Source organism: Bison bison, unplaced genomic scaffold, assembly GCF_000754665.1.
Source record: "Bison bison bison isolate TAMUID 2011002044 unplaced genomic scaffold, Bison_UMD1.0 scf7180017864291, whole genome shotgun sequence".
Classification (NCBI taxonomy): Eukaryota; Metazoa; Chordata; class Mammalia; order Artiodactyla; family Bovidae; genus Bison; species Bison bison.
In genome coordinates, this window is record NW_011494863.1 from 2,626,980 (window position 1) to 2,641,025 (window position 14,046).

Below are 14,046 nucleotides of genomic sequence, written 5' to 3' on the forward strand. Positions count from 1 at the left end.
CCAGGGAGTGGGTGGGCATGAAGCCCCTCCTCTCCTCTGGACAGCACTGCCCCCCAGCTGAGGGACCCACTCTACTTCCACCTGGAGTTGCACAGTCTCAGGCTGGGGGGACCTGGGGAGAAGTACCATCCCTGGCCCTCAGCCTCTTCCCCTTCCCCTGCCTGCCCGCAGGCTGCCTGACCCACCTTCCCCATCACCTCACTCCATATGCTAGAGCGTGGCGGCTGGGAGCAGGCCCCTGCCCTTGGTGGGCCCTTAAAGCAATAGCACCTTAGGCCCTCTGCCCTCTTGGCACAAGAGGCCCAGGCTCTGGCTCGGGCTTTGTGCCCTTTATTCACTGTCAATAAATCCACTCAGACCATTACAGCTGCTTCGCATACTGGCTCCAGCTCCTTCTGACAGGCCTATCCCTGTCCCAGGCCCCAACCCCAGTGGCTCTGGCATCTGGAGTGGGGTGGTTCACAGAACCAGGGTGGAGACACAAATAAGCCAGAGCCACTCAAGACTTTGGGGAACAAATTCCAGTCCCAGAGATTTCAGGGTAGTTCACCACCCTAGAGATGGGGTGGTGGCAGAAGAGAAAGGGGGTAGTTTCAGCCCTAGAGATGGCTGAAAGATCATGGGGAAAAAGGAGTGGGTTCCAGCCCCAGAAATGGGGAGAGAAGTAACGTCAACCCCTGAAGGTGAGAATGGAAATCAGGGAGATTCCAGCATTTGACTGTGTCGCTTTGGATCACCATGGGGAGGGGCAGTCTGATAGCACGGAGATGGGGCAGCAGCATCACTGGGGGATGGAGATTCCCCCTGGCTTCAGGTGAGGGGATCTGGGTGGCCAGGATCCGGGGCTTTAGCTGGAGGGGGAGGCGGTGGACGCATCTGTAGGAAACACACAGTCAGTGCTCCCGAGGCTTCCCTTGGGGATATCCCATCCATTCCCTCCGCTCTGCAGATAAAACAGGACAAATTGGAGTGACCCCTCTTCCAAGGGAGGGGCCCTTACCGGCCTGAGTCGAGGTGCCATCATGTCCAGGGACCCAGGGCAGTCCAGGTCTGGATCTGGAAATAAGAGCCACAAGTCAGCCTTCTGACTTTATTTTGTTCACTTCTGTATCTCCAGCACTTAGGACCGTGAAAGTCACTCAGTTGTGTCCAACTCTTTGCGACCCCATGAACTATACAGTCCATGGAATTCTCCAGGCCAGAATACTGGAGTGGACAGCTGTTCCCTTCTCCAGGGGATCTTCCCAACCCAGGGATTGAACCCAGGTCTCCCACATTGCAGGCAGATTCTTTACCAGTTGAGCCACCAGGGAAGCCCAAGAATACTGGATTGAGTAGCCTATCCCTTCTCCAGGTAATCTTCCAGACCCAGGAATTGAACCAGGGTTCCTGCATTGCAGGTGGATCCTTTACCAGCTGAGCTACTAGGACCATGGCACTCTGTAAATATTTTCTGATTTAACAAATAGTCACTAACCTGGGTCATAACATCCATCAATCCATCCAACCTCAACACTTACTGGGCACCTGCTGTATACTCAGCCCTGCTAAAGGTACCAGAGTAGGGGAGGTGGGATCAGAGCACCCCCACCCCTAATGGCTGTCAGCGACTGAATAATGAAACACCAACAAACACAATGAATGATCACTAAAGGATTCAAAGTAAACTAAGGGTGTTGGAGAAGTAGGGTGCAGAAAATGGTAACAGGGCCTCCAGGGTCAGGGAGAGAGGTGCAGAGAAGAAAGTGGAAATACCTTTTAGAAGAGATGGTTTTGGAAAAGATGGACGAGGCAAATGATGACGCAAACCAGATGTTTGCAGGATTCAAGAACACTAAGGATGTGTATTGGGAAAACACTGTGGGAGAAACTGGCTAATTTTAATAATAACTGGCTAATTTTAATAATAATAATAATGAGAAACAGTTACTAATTGCATGCTTGCTATGTGCCCAGCACAATGCTGGGTACCCTACAGACATCTCTTTAACTGTCAAAACTCAATAAGGGAGGAACCTTCCTCCTCACTCTGTAAAGGCCCAGACAGGTTAAATTGCATGCTAGGAAGTCTGGGCAGAGTTTGACCAATGGGCCTGGCTCCAAAGCCCAAACTCTTCTACCATCAAGCCTCAGAGAGCCTGAGGGAGGAGGTTCCTGAGGGCAGGTAGAGGGGCCAAGTATAACCCAAGAGTCCCAGACTTCTTGTCTCTTACCCTCCCGGGGGCCCAGCTCCTTCTACTCACCACCGGGCAGGACAGGTGCAGGGGATCCATCCACAGCAGAGGTGGGTGCAGGAGGGGAGAAGCTGGGAGGGGAAGGGGATGGCAGCATCTGGGAATGAGAGGGCAAAGGCTTATTCCTGGCATGTGGGAAGGTTTCACCAGCTATTCCTCCCATCCCATCTTCAGTTCCTGCCCCATCACTTCCCAAGCTAGAAAGCAGCCAAATGCTTGTATGTGGGTAGGGTTGTAGGTGATACACATTTCAACAGCCCATATGTATTGACACTTAATATGTCCCAGGCATTTTGCTGGCACTTCACATGCACTAAAAATTTATTCATTCCTCACCACCACCCCATGAAGGAAGTATTTGATGATTACTATGTCAGAGGTGAGACTCAGATTAAACCATCTATCCCAAATCATAGATCTAGTTAGTGACAAAATCTTGCTAGAACAATAGGTACCATATATCAAAGCACCTCCTAGGGGCCATTGGGCTAACGTTTTACCTCCATTATCTCACAACAGGAAAGCTAGTCTCCTGGAAAAGATATCATTATCCCCCTTCTACATGCATGTGAAGAAACAAGCTCAGAGAGACCTAATCATTGCCTAAAGTAATCGAATAGGAATCTGAACTTAAATCCAGCTCTAAAACAGGACAACCAAACTCTTATGAAGACTGCCTTGCTTTCCCTTTCCTCTGTGCCAAAGGAGATGGGGACTCCAAGCCACTATACAGGGAATGGGGTATTAAGATGAATATGGGACCTCCGTGAATGGGAGGGTCAACCAGAGATCCCTGGGGACCCAGGGAAAAGGAAGGCTCACCTGCTCAGGGTCTGAGAGTTCAGATGGCCCCGGGGGGCCAAGTAGCTCCTCCACCAGCAGGGAGGGGAAGACCCCAACATGGCCCCCAAATTCTCCCCTCCAGAAGCCGTCATCCACTCCATCCTGGGCCCGGGGCAGCAGGCGGATGAGCGCCCCCTCAGGGAAACTCAGCTCCTCGGCGCTCTGTCCAGTGTAGCTGTACAGTGCACGAGCCAGGAATGCTGTAGAAGCCCAGGAGAGATGGTGAGGGGAGGAGGTAGGCAGCGTGCCCTGGACCATGACACCCCAGGGCCACAACGACTCAGCAATTCTTGTCCCTTTCTTACCTGTGGGCTCTGCCCCCAAAGGGTTGTCGCTGTCACGGCTGCTCTCAGGGAAGGAGAGGTCCGCGAAGTTGAGATAGCGCTCAGGGACAAAGCCTACCTCACCGTGCTGGTTCCGAGCCTGCTCTCCCAGCCATGTGAACAGAAAGTGGGCTTGCCTCAGCTGTCCATGGCCCTGGCCCTTCTGCACTCAGGCTTCCAGCTTTTCTGGCTGGGTCTTTATGGGCCACAGAGAAGTCCCTCCCACTGCTCCCTTGCCAAGGTCTGAGCCCCAGGTCCCTACCCACCTTGACCCATTCGTCGGCATCTCCCTCCTCTATGACCTCCAGCCACTCGCCCTCTGTGATGGTCAGCTCGTCCTCACGTCCTGCCTGGGCCCCACAAAGAAGAGTTCAGGACTGCTTGTCCCCTAGCCCTCTGGTCTGAGGTCCTTACCCCCATTCACACCTGATAGCCAAACACCACATGGGCAGGGCAGGGGAGGGGCCTGGTGGCCAGGGCTGCGGGGGCAGGCTCCTCAAAGAGCTCCCCAGTCTCCTCACATTCCTCAAAGTCAGACAGCTCCACATCCTCAGCCTGTAGGGGCAGAGAACAGACATCACTGTGAGGCCTGGTCTCAAGTACCCTCTGTGTCTCCCACTCTTCCATCATTCCGTAAACCTTGTGGATCCTCCTCCAAGACAGTACCACCCAACCGTTCACCCTGGCTCACAGGGTGATCATCATCACAGAGCAGGAAAACACTAATGATAATCACAGAGTTACAGTAGTGAGTGCTTACTGTGTACCAGGCACAGTGCTATGTATCTTATGTACCTTGTCTTGTTTAAGTTTCTTAATGGCGTGCATACTCAGTCATGTCAACTCTTTGCAACCCCATGGACTATAGCCTGCCAGGCTCCTCTGTCCGTGGAATTTTCTCAGGCAAGAATAATGGAGTGGATTGTCATTCCTACTCCAGGGGATCTTCCTGACCCATGGATCAACCCACATCTCCTGCACCTCCTGCATGGGCAGGCGGGTTCTTTACCACTGGTGGCACCAGAGAAGCCAAGTTTCTTAATAACCCTGTGTTATTTTGTGGAACTACGAACCTCGTTTTACTTATGAGGAAATTGATGCTCAGAAAGCTTAAATCACTTTCCAAGATCACACAGCTAATAAATGGAATGTCTGGTACTCAAACTGCTTACAGCCTGCTCTCAGGACCTTAGTTCGTAACCACCATTCTATACTAACAGTAGAAGTTAACTGAGAGCTCTCTCTGTTACAAACCATGCCAAGAATTAAACACGTAAGTGATTCCATTCAAGCCTCACAACAACCTGTTGAGTTACGTACCATTGTGATTCCTGCTTCATAAGGTCTGCTTTCCGCTAGGGCTCTTTACCCTCCCAGGTGTGTAAGGCTAGGGAGTGGAGGGAGCTCACCGTGGGAGAGAAGTCCCTCTGGGATAGCCGGGCCTCGCTGAGCCGTCGCTCCTGCTCCACCTCATCCTGGGCCTGGGTCATGGCTGGCTTCAGCCAGTGCTGCACATCCAGGCCAGCCCCCTGCAGCAGGGCCAGCCGGGCAGCCCCCTTCACCTGGCTCACCTGACACGGGGAAGAGGGATCAACCCAGATCGATGGCTGGGTCTGCCTTTGGGAAGTGAGTGGAGCCTCCCCAGATATGTCCACCCTCTACAACCTTCTGCTTGCAGTCTCCCCACCATCAGATGGAGTGGAGGAGGCCGGAGGAGGTGTGATCTCAGTGGCCCTAAACCCCCAGCGTGGTGCCTCACCTGGGCCCGTCGGATGTTCTCCCTTACTTCCTGCAGCCGCTGTTCTATGCCTGGAGCCTCTCGCTCTGGAGCCTGCTGCCGCCTCTGCTCCAGCCGCTGCAGCACCTGGTTGGGAAGGTGGAGGACGGGGGGAGGGTGGAGATACCATGGGGCACAACTTAGAACAGCCTGGTAGTTAGCTAGTTGCTTCACATGCATTCTGTCATTTAATGTTCCCTGGGATGTGGGTGCTATTATTAGCCCCATTTTAATGACAAGGAAACTGAGGTCCAAAGAGCTGAAGTCACTCAATACTCTCTTACTCAGGGTTATATAACTAGAAAGCAACAGAGCAGGATTTGAGTCCAGGTGAGTCTTGCTCCCAAGACTATGCTCTTAATTACTGTGCCACACTGTCAGCTTGAATTACTCTTCCCTTCCCTCCTGCCTACAGCCCCATGACATCCCTCAGTGACTCTGGGACCCCCATCTCTCAGCATTTCTTGCCCACCCACAACACCTGCACCCCCACCTCACCCGATGCCCATGATGCTGGATCTTATAGTCTCGGGCAGCTCGGCTCGTCCAGCGTTGAACTTCTTTCTCCAGGCCACTCTGCCCCGCCACACCTCCTGCACCTCCTTCCAGCTCCAGGACACACACCTGAATGAACAGGGAGCTGTTCATGTGAGGACTGCCTGACGCTGCTCCTTAACACCTCCTCCCTGCAGTTCCCTCCTTGTCTCCTCCCCACAAACAGGTGGGAGCACACACCTATGACTGTGGACACAGGTGTGCTTCCGTGTGGACACACAAACACAGTCCTGGAAATGGGATCCAGGTTGAGGGGAAGAGGGAGAATGAAAAAGACAGTGAAGTGAAAAGAGAGAAGGGTGGGATAAAGAGTGTTAATCTGTGTCCTGGTGGGAGGGAGGTGAACTGGGGTTCTGAAACCCTCTCTCCATGGTTTAACAGTCTCTAAGTAAATTCCACAGGCTTCCCTGGGGGCTCAGTGGTAAAGAATCTGCCTATCCATGCAGGAGGAGATGTGGGTTTGATCCCTGAGTTGGGATGACCCCCTGGAGAAGGAAATGGCAACCCACTCCAGTATTCTTGCCTGGGAAATCCCCTGGACAGAGGAGCCTGGTGGGCTACAGTCCATGGGGTCACAAAAGAGTCGGACATGACTGAGCAACTGAAGAACAACAAAGTTAATACTAGGATGTGAATAATGGGAGAGAGGTCTAAACCACAGTCCCCTTTACAACTGGCCTGGATCCACCTAGCACAGAGGTCTCACCTGATCATTCCCTGCTGGCTGAAACTGCTGAGGTGGGGTGGGGGAAAACACTCCAGGTTCCTGAAGAAAAAGCTCCAGATCCTGCTCCCAGCTTACCTTGGGGGTTGGAAAAAAATCAAAGTCAGCCATTCACTGGCTCCCTCTCCAAGCCTGTCCCCAGCCTTTCTTGGAAGAGGAAGGACAAGGTGAGAAGGAAATGGGCAGACATGTGGTGGGGTGGGCTGTACTGGGAGAGAAGGGTAAAGAGGATCTCTGGAGGGCTCCAATAGGGCACAGCCCTCACCTGGGAGGTCGCTTGCCTTCCGTGGCGAGCATGCTCCAGGGCCATCTCTGCAGCTTCCAGCTCCGTGCGGCTCAGTGAGGTCAGCGGGTCCCTCAGGTGTTCTAACAGCTCACTGACCAGAGCCTGGAGAGAGTCCCAAGATGCTGACACTACCCTCCCCCCAAGCAGGCTCTCTGTCCAGGTTTGGGTGGGAGATGGGCATGAGGTATGGGAAATTGGGAAGGAATAAGACATTATTATTGCTTCTAAAAACAGACCCTCTTGTGTACATAGCACTTAACACTTTAAAAAGCATTTTCACATTCATTCTCTCCCTTGAGCCCCATTAGTCTTATAAAGTAGTCTGAGCAGGGGTTATTCCTGTTGAGGAAACAGGAGTTCAGAAGGGTTAAGTGTTCTGCACAATGTCACGCAGCCAGCTAGAAGCAGAAGCCAGGAATGTCTCTTCTGCCCATTCTAAGCAGGCTAAATCCCCCGCCCTACTCAGCCTGTCAGTGATGGGAAGCAGGGAGAGGCTCTCCCTGCGGAGAGGCAGGGGTATCTAGGCTGAGACTAGCCTTGAGCAGGGCTGGCAGTTCTTCCTGGTAGTAGTGGTCAAGGTGGGCATTGGTGGCCACCAAGTTGAGCAGGTACTCATTGCGGGCTGCTCTCAGCTGCTGGGAGTACTGGGCCGACTGGGCAGACAGCTAGGAGAGGAACATAAGTGTCAGCTGGGAGCTCTAGACTCTTGGGGTTCTTCCAAGGCCAACCCAGATCCAGAAAGAATTCTCACATTATTGACATAACTGGCAAACTATACTAAAAATTTTACATACTCACAACTCCTGATAAAAATCCTCTAGTGGAAACTGCATACATTTAGAAGAAAACCCCACCTGCTCCTTACCATGGTCTACCAGGGCCAACATGAGCTGGCCCCAGCACCTTCTCTCTTTCCACAGTGCTCGTCCCCCTGCTCACAGTGCTCCAGCCACACTGGCTTTCTCTCAGTTCCTTGAGCCTACAAAGTTATTCTCACCTCAGAGCCTTTGCACTTATCACTGCCTCTCCCTAGAATGTTCTTCTCCTACATCTTTGCACAGTTGGTTCCTTCTTGATACTCAACCCACCTGTTTAGGGAGGCTTTCCCTCTAAATTGGAGAAGGCAATGGCACCCCACTCCAGTACTCTTGCCTGGAAAATCCCATGGATGGAGCAGCCTGATGGGCTGCAGTCCACAGGGTCGCTACAAGTCAGACACGACTGAGCGACTTCACTTTCACTTTTCACTTTCATGCACTGGAGGAGGAAATGGCAACCCATTCCAGTACTCTTGCCTGGAGTATCCCATGGGTGGGGAAGCCTGGTGGGCTGCCATCTATGGGGTCGCACAGAGTCGGACACGACTGAAGTGACTTAGCAGCAGTAGCAGCCCTCTAAATTACACTCCCCTGTTATGCTTTATCAAAGGACCTTCTTTTCTTTTCATTTATTCTGAGTCTTTGTTTATTTACTATCTGTCCCCCCTAATCAGGCTGTGAAAGCAGGAACTCTACTGGTAGTGTTCCCCACTGTATCCCCCGTGTTTCGAACAATGCCTAGTACATAAAAGTCCTCAATAAGTGCATAAAAAAGGAACGAAAAATAAAGGTACTATGTCTATTTTATAGATGAAAATGAGTCTCGGAGAGAACAAGTTTACCAAGGTCATGCACCAAGGAAGTACAGTAGCCTGGATTCATCCCAGTCCCTCTGACTTATGCCCCTGGGTTCCAAGCCACTAGACTAATCTGTCCACCTCTCCCTGTCCCCACTCATGCCCACATCCTCTGAACCTTGGTGCTGAGTTTCTGAAGACTGGTCCGAGTGTGAAAGAGGCCATGGTCACTTCGGTTAAGCCTGTGCGGGCAAAGGAAAGGAGTGGAGGTCAGACCCAGCCATGGTGCCTTGGCTCTACACCCTGTCCCCAGGCTTCTCAGCTCCCCATCAGCCCACCTGGCCTGGACATCAGCCGCCTTCTCCTGGGCCAAGGCCCACACGCGTTCCCGCTGCCCATACAGCTTTCGGCTTCGGCTCAGCTCCCGGACAGACTGCAGCACCTCAGCCTGTGCCCTCTGGAGGTTCTCTGCTCCCTAGGGGCGTGGACACAGGAAGTCCTGATCCAGACCACCTCCATCCCCGAGTTAGCCCTTCCTTCACCCCATCCACTGAACCATACCTTCCGAAGCACCTGCTCCTTAGCACTCCGCCCCGTGCCCCCAGCCAGGTCACGGTATCGGTCAGATGCCTGGAGCCGGGCTTGGCCCCCAGCCACAGTGGCATCTAGCAGGCAGCGCCAGGCACCAAACACCATCCTGCCTCTCCCCAGAGAAAGACTGTGTTAAGGAGGGGAGCACTCCAAAGCTTCACGAGACACCCTCCTCCCAGCACCATGGGAGACAGACAGCTTTCCCTTCCCCCTCGTCTGGGAGCCCATCGATCGATCTGCCCATTATCTCAGCCACAAGGATCCCTCATGCCCTCCACCGCCATCCAGTGTCCTTGCTGGGTCAGCTGCTCTCCTCCTGCTGTATCAGCTCCACCTACAGCTCACGTGCCCTCCCCACAGGTTCCTGGGGTTGAGTGCCTCATTCCTTCTTGGCTCCCAGTTCCCCCCACCCCACCCCACTGTGGGACTCACCTGCTGTCCATCTCCCCACTCCGATGTCCTTCCCTCTTCAAGAATGGCCCAGCCAGTTTCTGGAGTGCCTGGTGGGAAAACCATCACAGACCCAATTCCCTTTCAAAGACCCCATACATGAGAACACAGGACCAGAATATGATAATACCCCTCACTTTGCTAAGAGCTTTACATGCATTAACTTATTCCATCCTTGTAAGAACCCTGTGTGAAGATACAATTATTGTTATTCCCATTTTACAGAGAAAGAAATTGAGGCCCAGAAGGTTAAGTAACTTGTCCAAGGTCACACAACTTAATAGTACCACAGCAGGGACTTGACACACACGTGCCTGATTCTAGGCACATGCTCTTGACCAGAACAAGAGTATGTGTGGAGCCACACTGCTGGTGGTGTAAAGGAGGCCAGAACAAAAGGAAAGGTCCAGAGAAGAGTCCCATACCTGCCCATACTCCCGTTCAATGGCTGCCCTCTGCTTGCTGTAGGATCTGTGGAGATTGGGGAGGGTGGGGTTGGGGTGGTGTTACTGTTTGGTCCATTTCTCCCACCCTCCATCCTCTCTTCAGCGTGGTCAGGAAGGAGTGGGGAGTCAGGCCTAGAGTGTGACTACACTGACACTGAAGAGAGAGTCCTTGAGATCACCTCGGGCAGCCGCAGCACAGGACAACCGCACCTCAGTGCTCAGAGACTCAGCAGGATCTTCCCCACCCCTGGAGAACCATCTGTGGGCTTGGAGGTGAGGACGCATGGGGGCCTGGGTACAGAGTCCGCCAGCCTTCCAACAGGCCTGGGGTGGGGGTGGGGGGGGCGGCTTCTGCACAAAGCTTGATTGTGGGGGTGGCGGGCCGGTGTGGAGTGAAGGGCTTTGAGGGAGGGTCCCAGTGTGTTTATATGTGTTGGAGTGGGCACAAGGATAATACCTATCCGGTATGAGAGAGGCCTAAGGTGAAGGACTTGAATGGGCAGGTTGGAGAGCTCTTCACCCCCGCCCACCCCGACAGCTGTAGTATGTTGGAGAAGGGGCGGAGCATGTGACAGAGAAAGTGGGGGTATGTGGAGGGGGTCAGGGGTTACCTGATATCCTCCAGTAGGTCTGCCTCTCTCTGCTGCCGGGTCTGAAGGATGCTCAGCTGCTCCAGGAAGCGAAGCTTCACCTCCTGGGCCGGCTTCACCTGTAGGGGTAAAAAGAAGATGAAGACCCCTGGCGCGAGGACCTGAAAAACACTCCGCGCTGGGAGCGGTGAGGGGGCGGGGCCAAGGAGGAGCTGGGATGATTCCTCGGTTACTTCTGGGTTGGCCTTTGACCCCTTCCTACTCTTCGACCCCCCCCCACCGGGCAGGTCTAGTGCCCGCTTGGTCCCCATCACTCCCCCAGCCCGCCAGCAGTCCCTGTTTCCAGGCCAAGCTCACTTTTCGGGGCGGCGGCTGCATCTCCGCTCCGGCCCAGGCAGCGACTCGACTCCGGAACTCGAGGAAGCCCCGCCCACATGTAAGCCCCGCCCCTGTCCGGCTCCGCCCCCGCCCCGCCCACGCCTGGTCAGTCTACTTGCTGCGCGGCAGAGCGCGAGGGGGCCGCAGAGAAACTGAACCTCCGTTACTGCTGCGAATACCCCGGAAAGGGTCCGCGCCGCCCGGTGGACGCCGCGTCCGCTGGACAGTAGGGGGAAACCTCAGGTTTCTGTGTCAAGACGCCTGGGTTCTATTTCTAGTAGGGAGCTGCTGACTCAGCCCATAATTATTTCTAATCATTCATTTACATATGCAGATCTCCCATCCTGACGCGACGGCTGAAGGACGGCGAGGAACTCAATCTATGACCAGGAAAACTGAATCACTGGATGCCTCATTGAAAATGCGTCTGATGAGGGAAACAGGGCTGGTCCAAGGCCTTTTCCCAATTCCCACTGAACTGGAAAAGCCGGCGTGTGAGCGAGGTTGAGAAAGACGCCTGGAGCCAGGAAGGAACCAGTACCAGAGGAAAAGACAGGTACATCCTGGGCCAATGGAGAAGAAACAACCAGCGGGTGTGAGCTGGGAGATGAACGTGGGGACCTGTGGCCTAGAAAGCCTCTATCACCTTTAGGTTCTGCACCCTTAAGGTTCTGCACCCTTGCTCCACCCCACCCCTGCACTGCCTTCTGGAGATGTGCACACCCTTTCCTCATCCTTCTCACCTTTACGTGGCTCACACCTCCTCACCACACCTGACTTGGAAAAGGCAGGTAGGTATCTGTGGCCCAAATTCCAGATTCGTATTTCCAACAGCTCACCTCCATGAAGATCACCTCAGGAGATCTAAATAGGTACCTCAAACTTTTAAAACAGCTCCTTCCACCTGATCCTTCCCCAGTCACCTCTCCCAGTTAACATACTAAATGGAACCATTCTCCATACAGTGAGTAAAGTCAGAAACCCAGAGTCTATGTGCCTTCCCTTCTACCCCCACATTCCATCCATCAGTTCAGTTAGTTGCTCAGTTGTGTCCGATTCTTTGAGACTCCATGGACTACAGCACACCAGGCTTCCCTGTCCATCACCAACTCCCGAAACTTACTCAAACTCATGTCCATTGAGTCAGTGATGCCATCCAACTATCTCATCCTCTGTTGTCCCCTTCTCTTCCTACCTTCAATCTTTCCCAGCAACAAGGTCTTTTCAAATGAGTCAGCTCTTCACATCAGGTGGCCAAAGTATTGGAGTTTCAGCTTCAGCATCAGTCCTTCCAATGAATATTCAGGACTGATTTCCTTTAGGATGGACTGGTTGGATCTCCTTGCAGTCCAGGGGACTCTCAAGAGCCTTCTCCAACACCACAGTTTAAAACCATCAATTCTTCAGCGCTCAACTTTATAGTCCAGCTGTCACATCCATACATGACTACTGGAAAAACCATAGCTTTGACTAGATGGACCTTTGTTGGCAAAGTAATGTGTGTGCTTTTTAATATGCTATCTAGGTTGGTCATAGCTTTTCTTCCAAGGAGCAAGCGTCTTTTAGTTTCATGGTTGCAATCACCATCTGCAGTGATTTTGGAACCCCAAGAAATAAAGTCTGTCACTGTTTCCATTGTTTCCCCAACTATGTGCCATGAAGTGATGGGACCAGATGCCATGATCTTAGTTTCCTGAATGTTGAGTTTTAAGCTAACTTTTTCACTCTCCTCTTTCACTTTCATCAAGAGGCTCTTTAGTTCTTCTTCACTTTCTGCCATAAGGGTGGTGTCATCTGCATATCTGAGGTATTGATATTTCCATCCATCAGGAAGTCTTAAATGTTCTATCTCCCACTTAATAACTTCTCTCAATTTCTAGAACCAACAGCCTGGTCCAAGCCCCCATTATCAGTTTCCCATATGGTCTGGTACCTGGTCTCTTTCAGTCTTCCCCCCAACAATCCATTGTTCAGAAAACAGCCTGAGTGATCAATCTTTTTTTAAAAAGGAGAAAATTTCACCCCTCTCTTCCCTAAAACTCTTTGATTGCTTCAGAATAAAATCATGGCCTACAAGACTGTGCATGATCAGGTCCCTCCCCATCTTTCCCCTCAGCCCATACTGTGGTATCACTCCAGTCTCCTTGCTCTTCCCCCAATATCCCAAGTCCCTTCCCATTGCAGAGCCTTCACACCTACTGCCTTTCCATTCCTTCTGGAGTGCTCCCTCTCCCAGCATTCCACATGCCTGGCTTCTTATTCTTACATTTCAGCTCTTCACAGAAACCCTTCCACCCAGCCCAGTGCCACCTCCACAAGCACATCACTTTGGTTTAGTTGTTTCACAGCACTGATTGTGTGTGTGTGCATCTTCTGTTTTCCCTTTACAGTGGAAGCTCCATTAAAGCAAGGACTCCATCTCTTTTGTTCACACTATATCCCAAATACCTGGCCCAATTAGGTGTTCAGTATATACATGTTGAATAACTGAATGAATTAATGGCAGCCTTTTTGTTTCAAGGTTTATTAACAGGGACCCATCCTTTTTGGCTCCTTTTGCCCCACCTCCCAACCCTAATCAACCTCCCACTCTAGGGCTTCACTGTAGTTTCTGAATGTTAAAGGTGGGGTAGGATAAACTTGGAGATCATTCAAATTTGTGCCTTCCAGGGACTTCCCTGGCAGTCAGGTGGTTAAGACTTCATGCTTCCACCGCAGGGGGATGCCAGTTTGATCCCTGGTCAGGGAACTAAGATCCCGCATGCCAAGTGGTGTGGCCAAAAAAAAAGTTTGCCTTCCAAATCTTTTTACTGTTAATGTATAAAACAATTCTTTTCAAACCCCAAATCTCTCACAGAATCCCTACATATCAAATACATAAAGCAGGAAGTGCCCTTCTTGAGGGAAACTATGTGGGCCTTATAGTTCTGAGAAACAGTTTAACATTCATTGTTCTGCTTATTTCAGTTACTTCATGGTACAGGAGAGTCAGCGGAGGCCAAACGCGGCGCCATGACCTGCCTCTTTTCTGAGCCGGATGCTGTCTCGGGAGCTCCTGGCCCTGTGCTCTTTCCACAGCACCAGACTGGACTCTGTAGAGTCTTTCCAGCCAGGGCAGACGTGCACCGGCAGTGTCTGCCATGGGGAGAGCTTGGGTCTTTGATTACCTACCCCTCAGACTGCTGTCCCAGAGTCATGTGAGGGGCTGGCTGCGGGGTAGACTGGAAGTGCAGG

The 14,046-nt window shown here is 52.3% G+C and overlaps 2 protein-coding genes across 7 annotated transcripts in view; both read right to left on the reverse strand.

Annotated features, from left to right (window-relative positions):
• Positions 1-6: 6 nt before the first annotated feature.
• Positions 7-10,856, reverse strand: FCHSD1 (FCH and double SH3 domains 1). Of its 3 annotated transcripts, none has more exons than XM_010850395.1 (20): positions 10,792-10,856; positions 10,456-10,553; positions 9,824-9,869; positions 9,381-9,448; positions 8,919-9,054; positions 8,696-8,832; positions 8,536-8,599; positions 7,279-7,407; positions 6,722-6,844; positions 6,439-6,534; positions 5,676-5,801; positions 5,160-5,264; positions 4,810-4,971; positions 3,827-3,955; positions 3,667-3,750; positions 3,383-3,500; positions 3,057-3,277; positions 2,244-2,331; positions 1,001-1,056; positions 7-876 (listed from the first exon to the last, which is right to left on the reverse strand). In XM_010850395.1, the coding sequence occupies exons 1-20, from the start codon at positions 10,810-10,812 to the stop codon at positions 811-813; spliced, it is 2,073 nt and encodes a 690-aa protein (XP_010848697.1). In that variant the 5' UTR covers positions 10,813-10,856; the 3' UTR covers positions 7-810. The 3 variants fall into 3 exon arrangements, with proteins under 3 accessions (XP_010848697.1, XP_010848696.1, XP_010848698.1); XM_010850394.1 differs by having other exon boundaries at positions 8,919-9,060; XM_010850396.1 differs by lacking the exons at positions 9,824-9,869; positions 10,456-10,553; positions 10,792-10,856 and having other exon boundaries at positions 8,919-9,058.
• A 2,464-nt stretch (positions 10,857-13,320) lies between these two features.
• Positions 13,321-14,046, reverse strand: part of ARAP3 (ArfGAP with RhoGAP domain, ankyrin repeat and PH domain 3) — a 26,167-nt gene continuing 25,441 nt past the window's right edge. For all 4 annotated transcript variants that reach the window (XM_010850401.1, XM_010850398.1, XM_010850399.1 and 1 more), the window contains one exon: positions 13,321-14,046. In XM_010850401.1, the coding sequence (XP_010848703.1) occupies positions 14,006-14,046 (41 nt within the window). In that variant the 3' untranslated portion in view covers positions 13,321-14,005.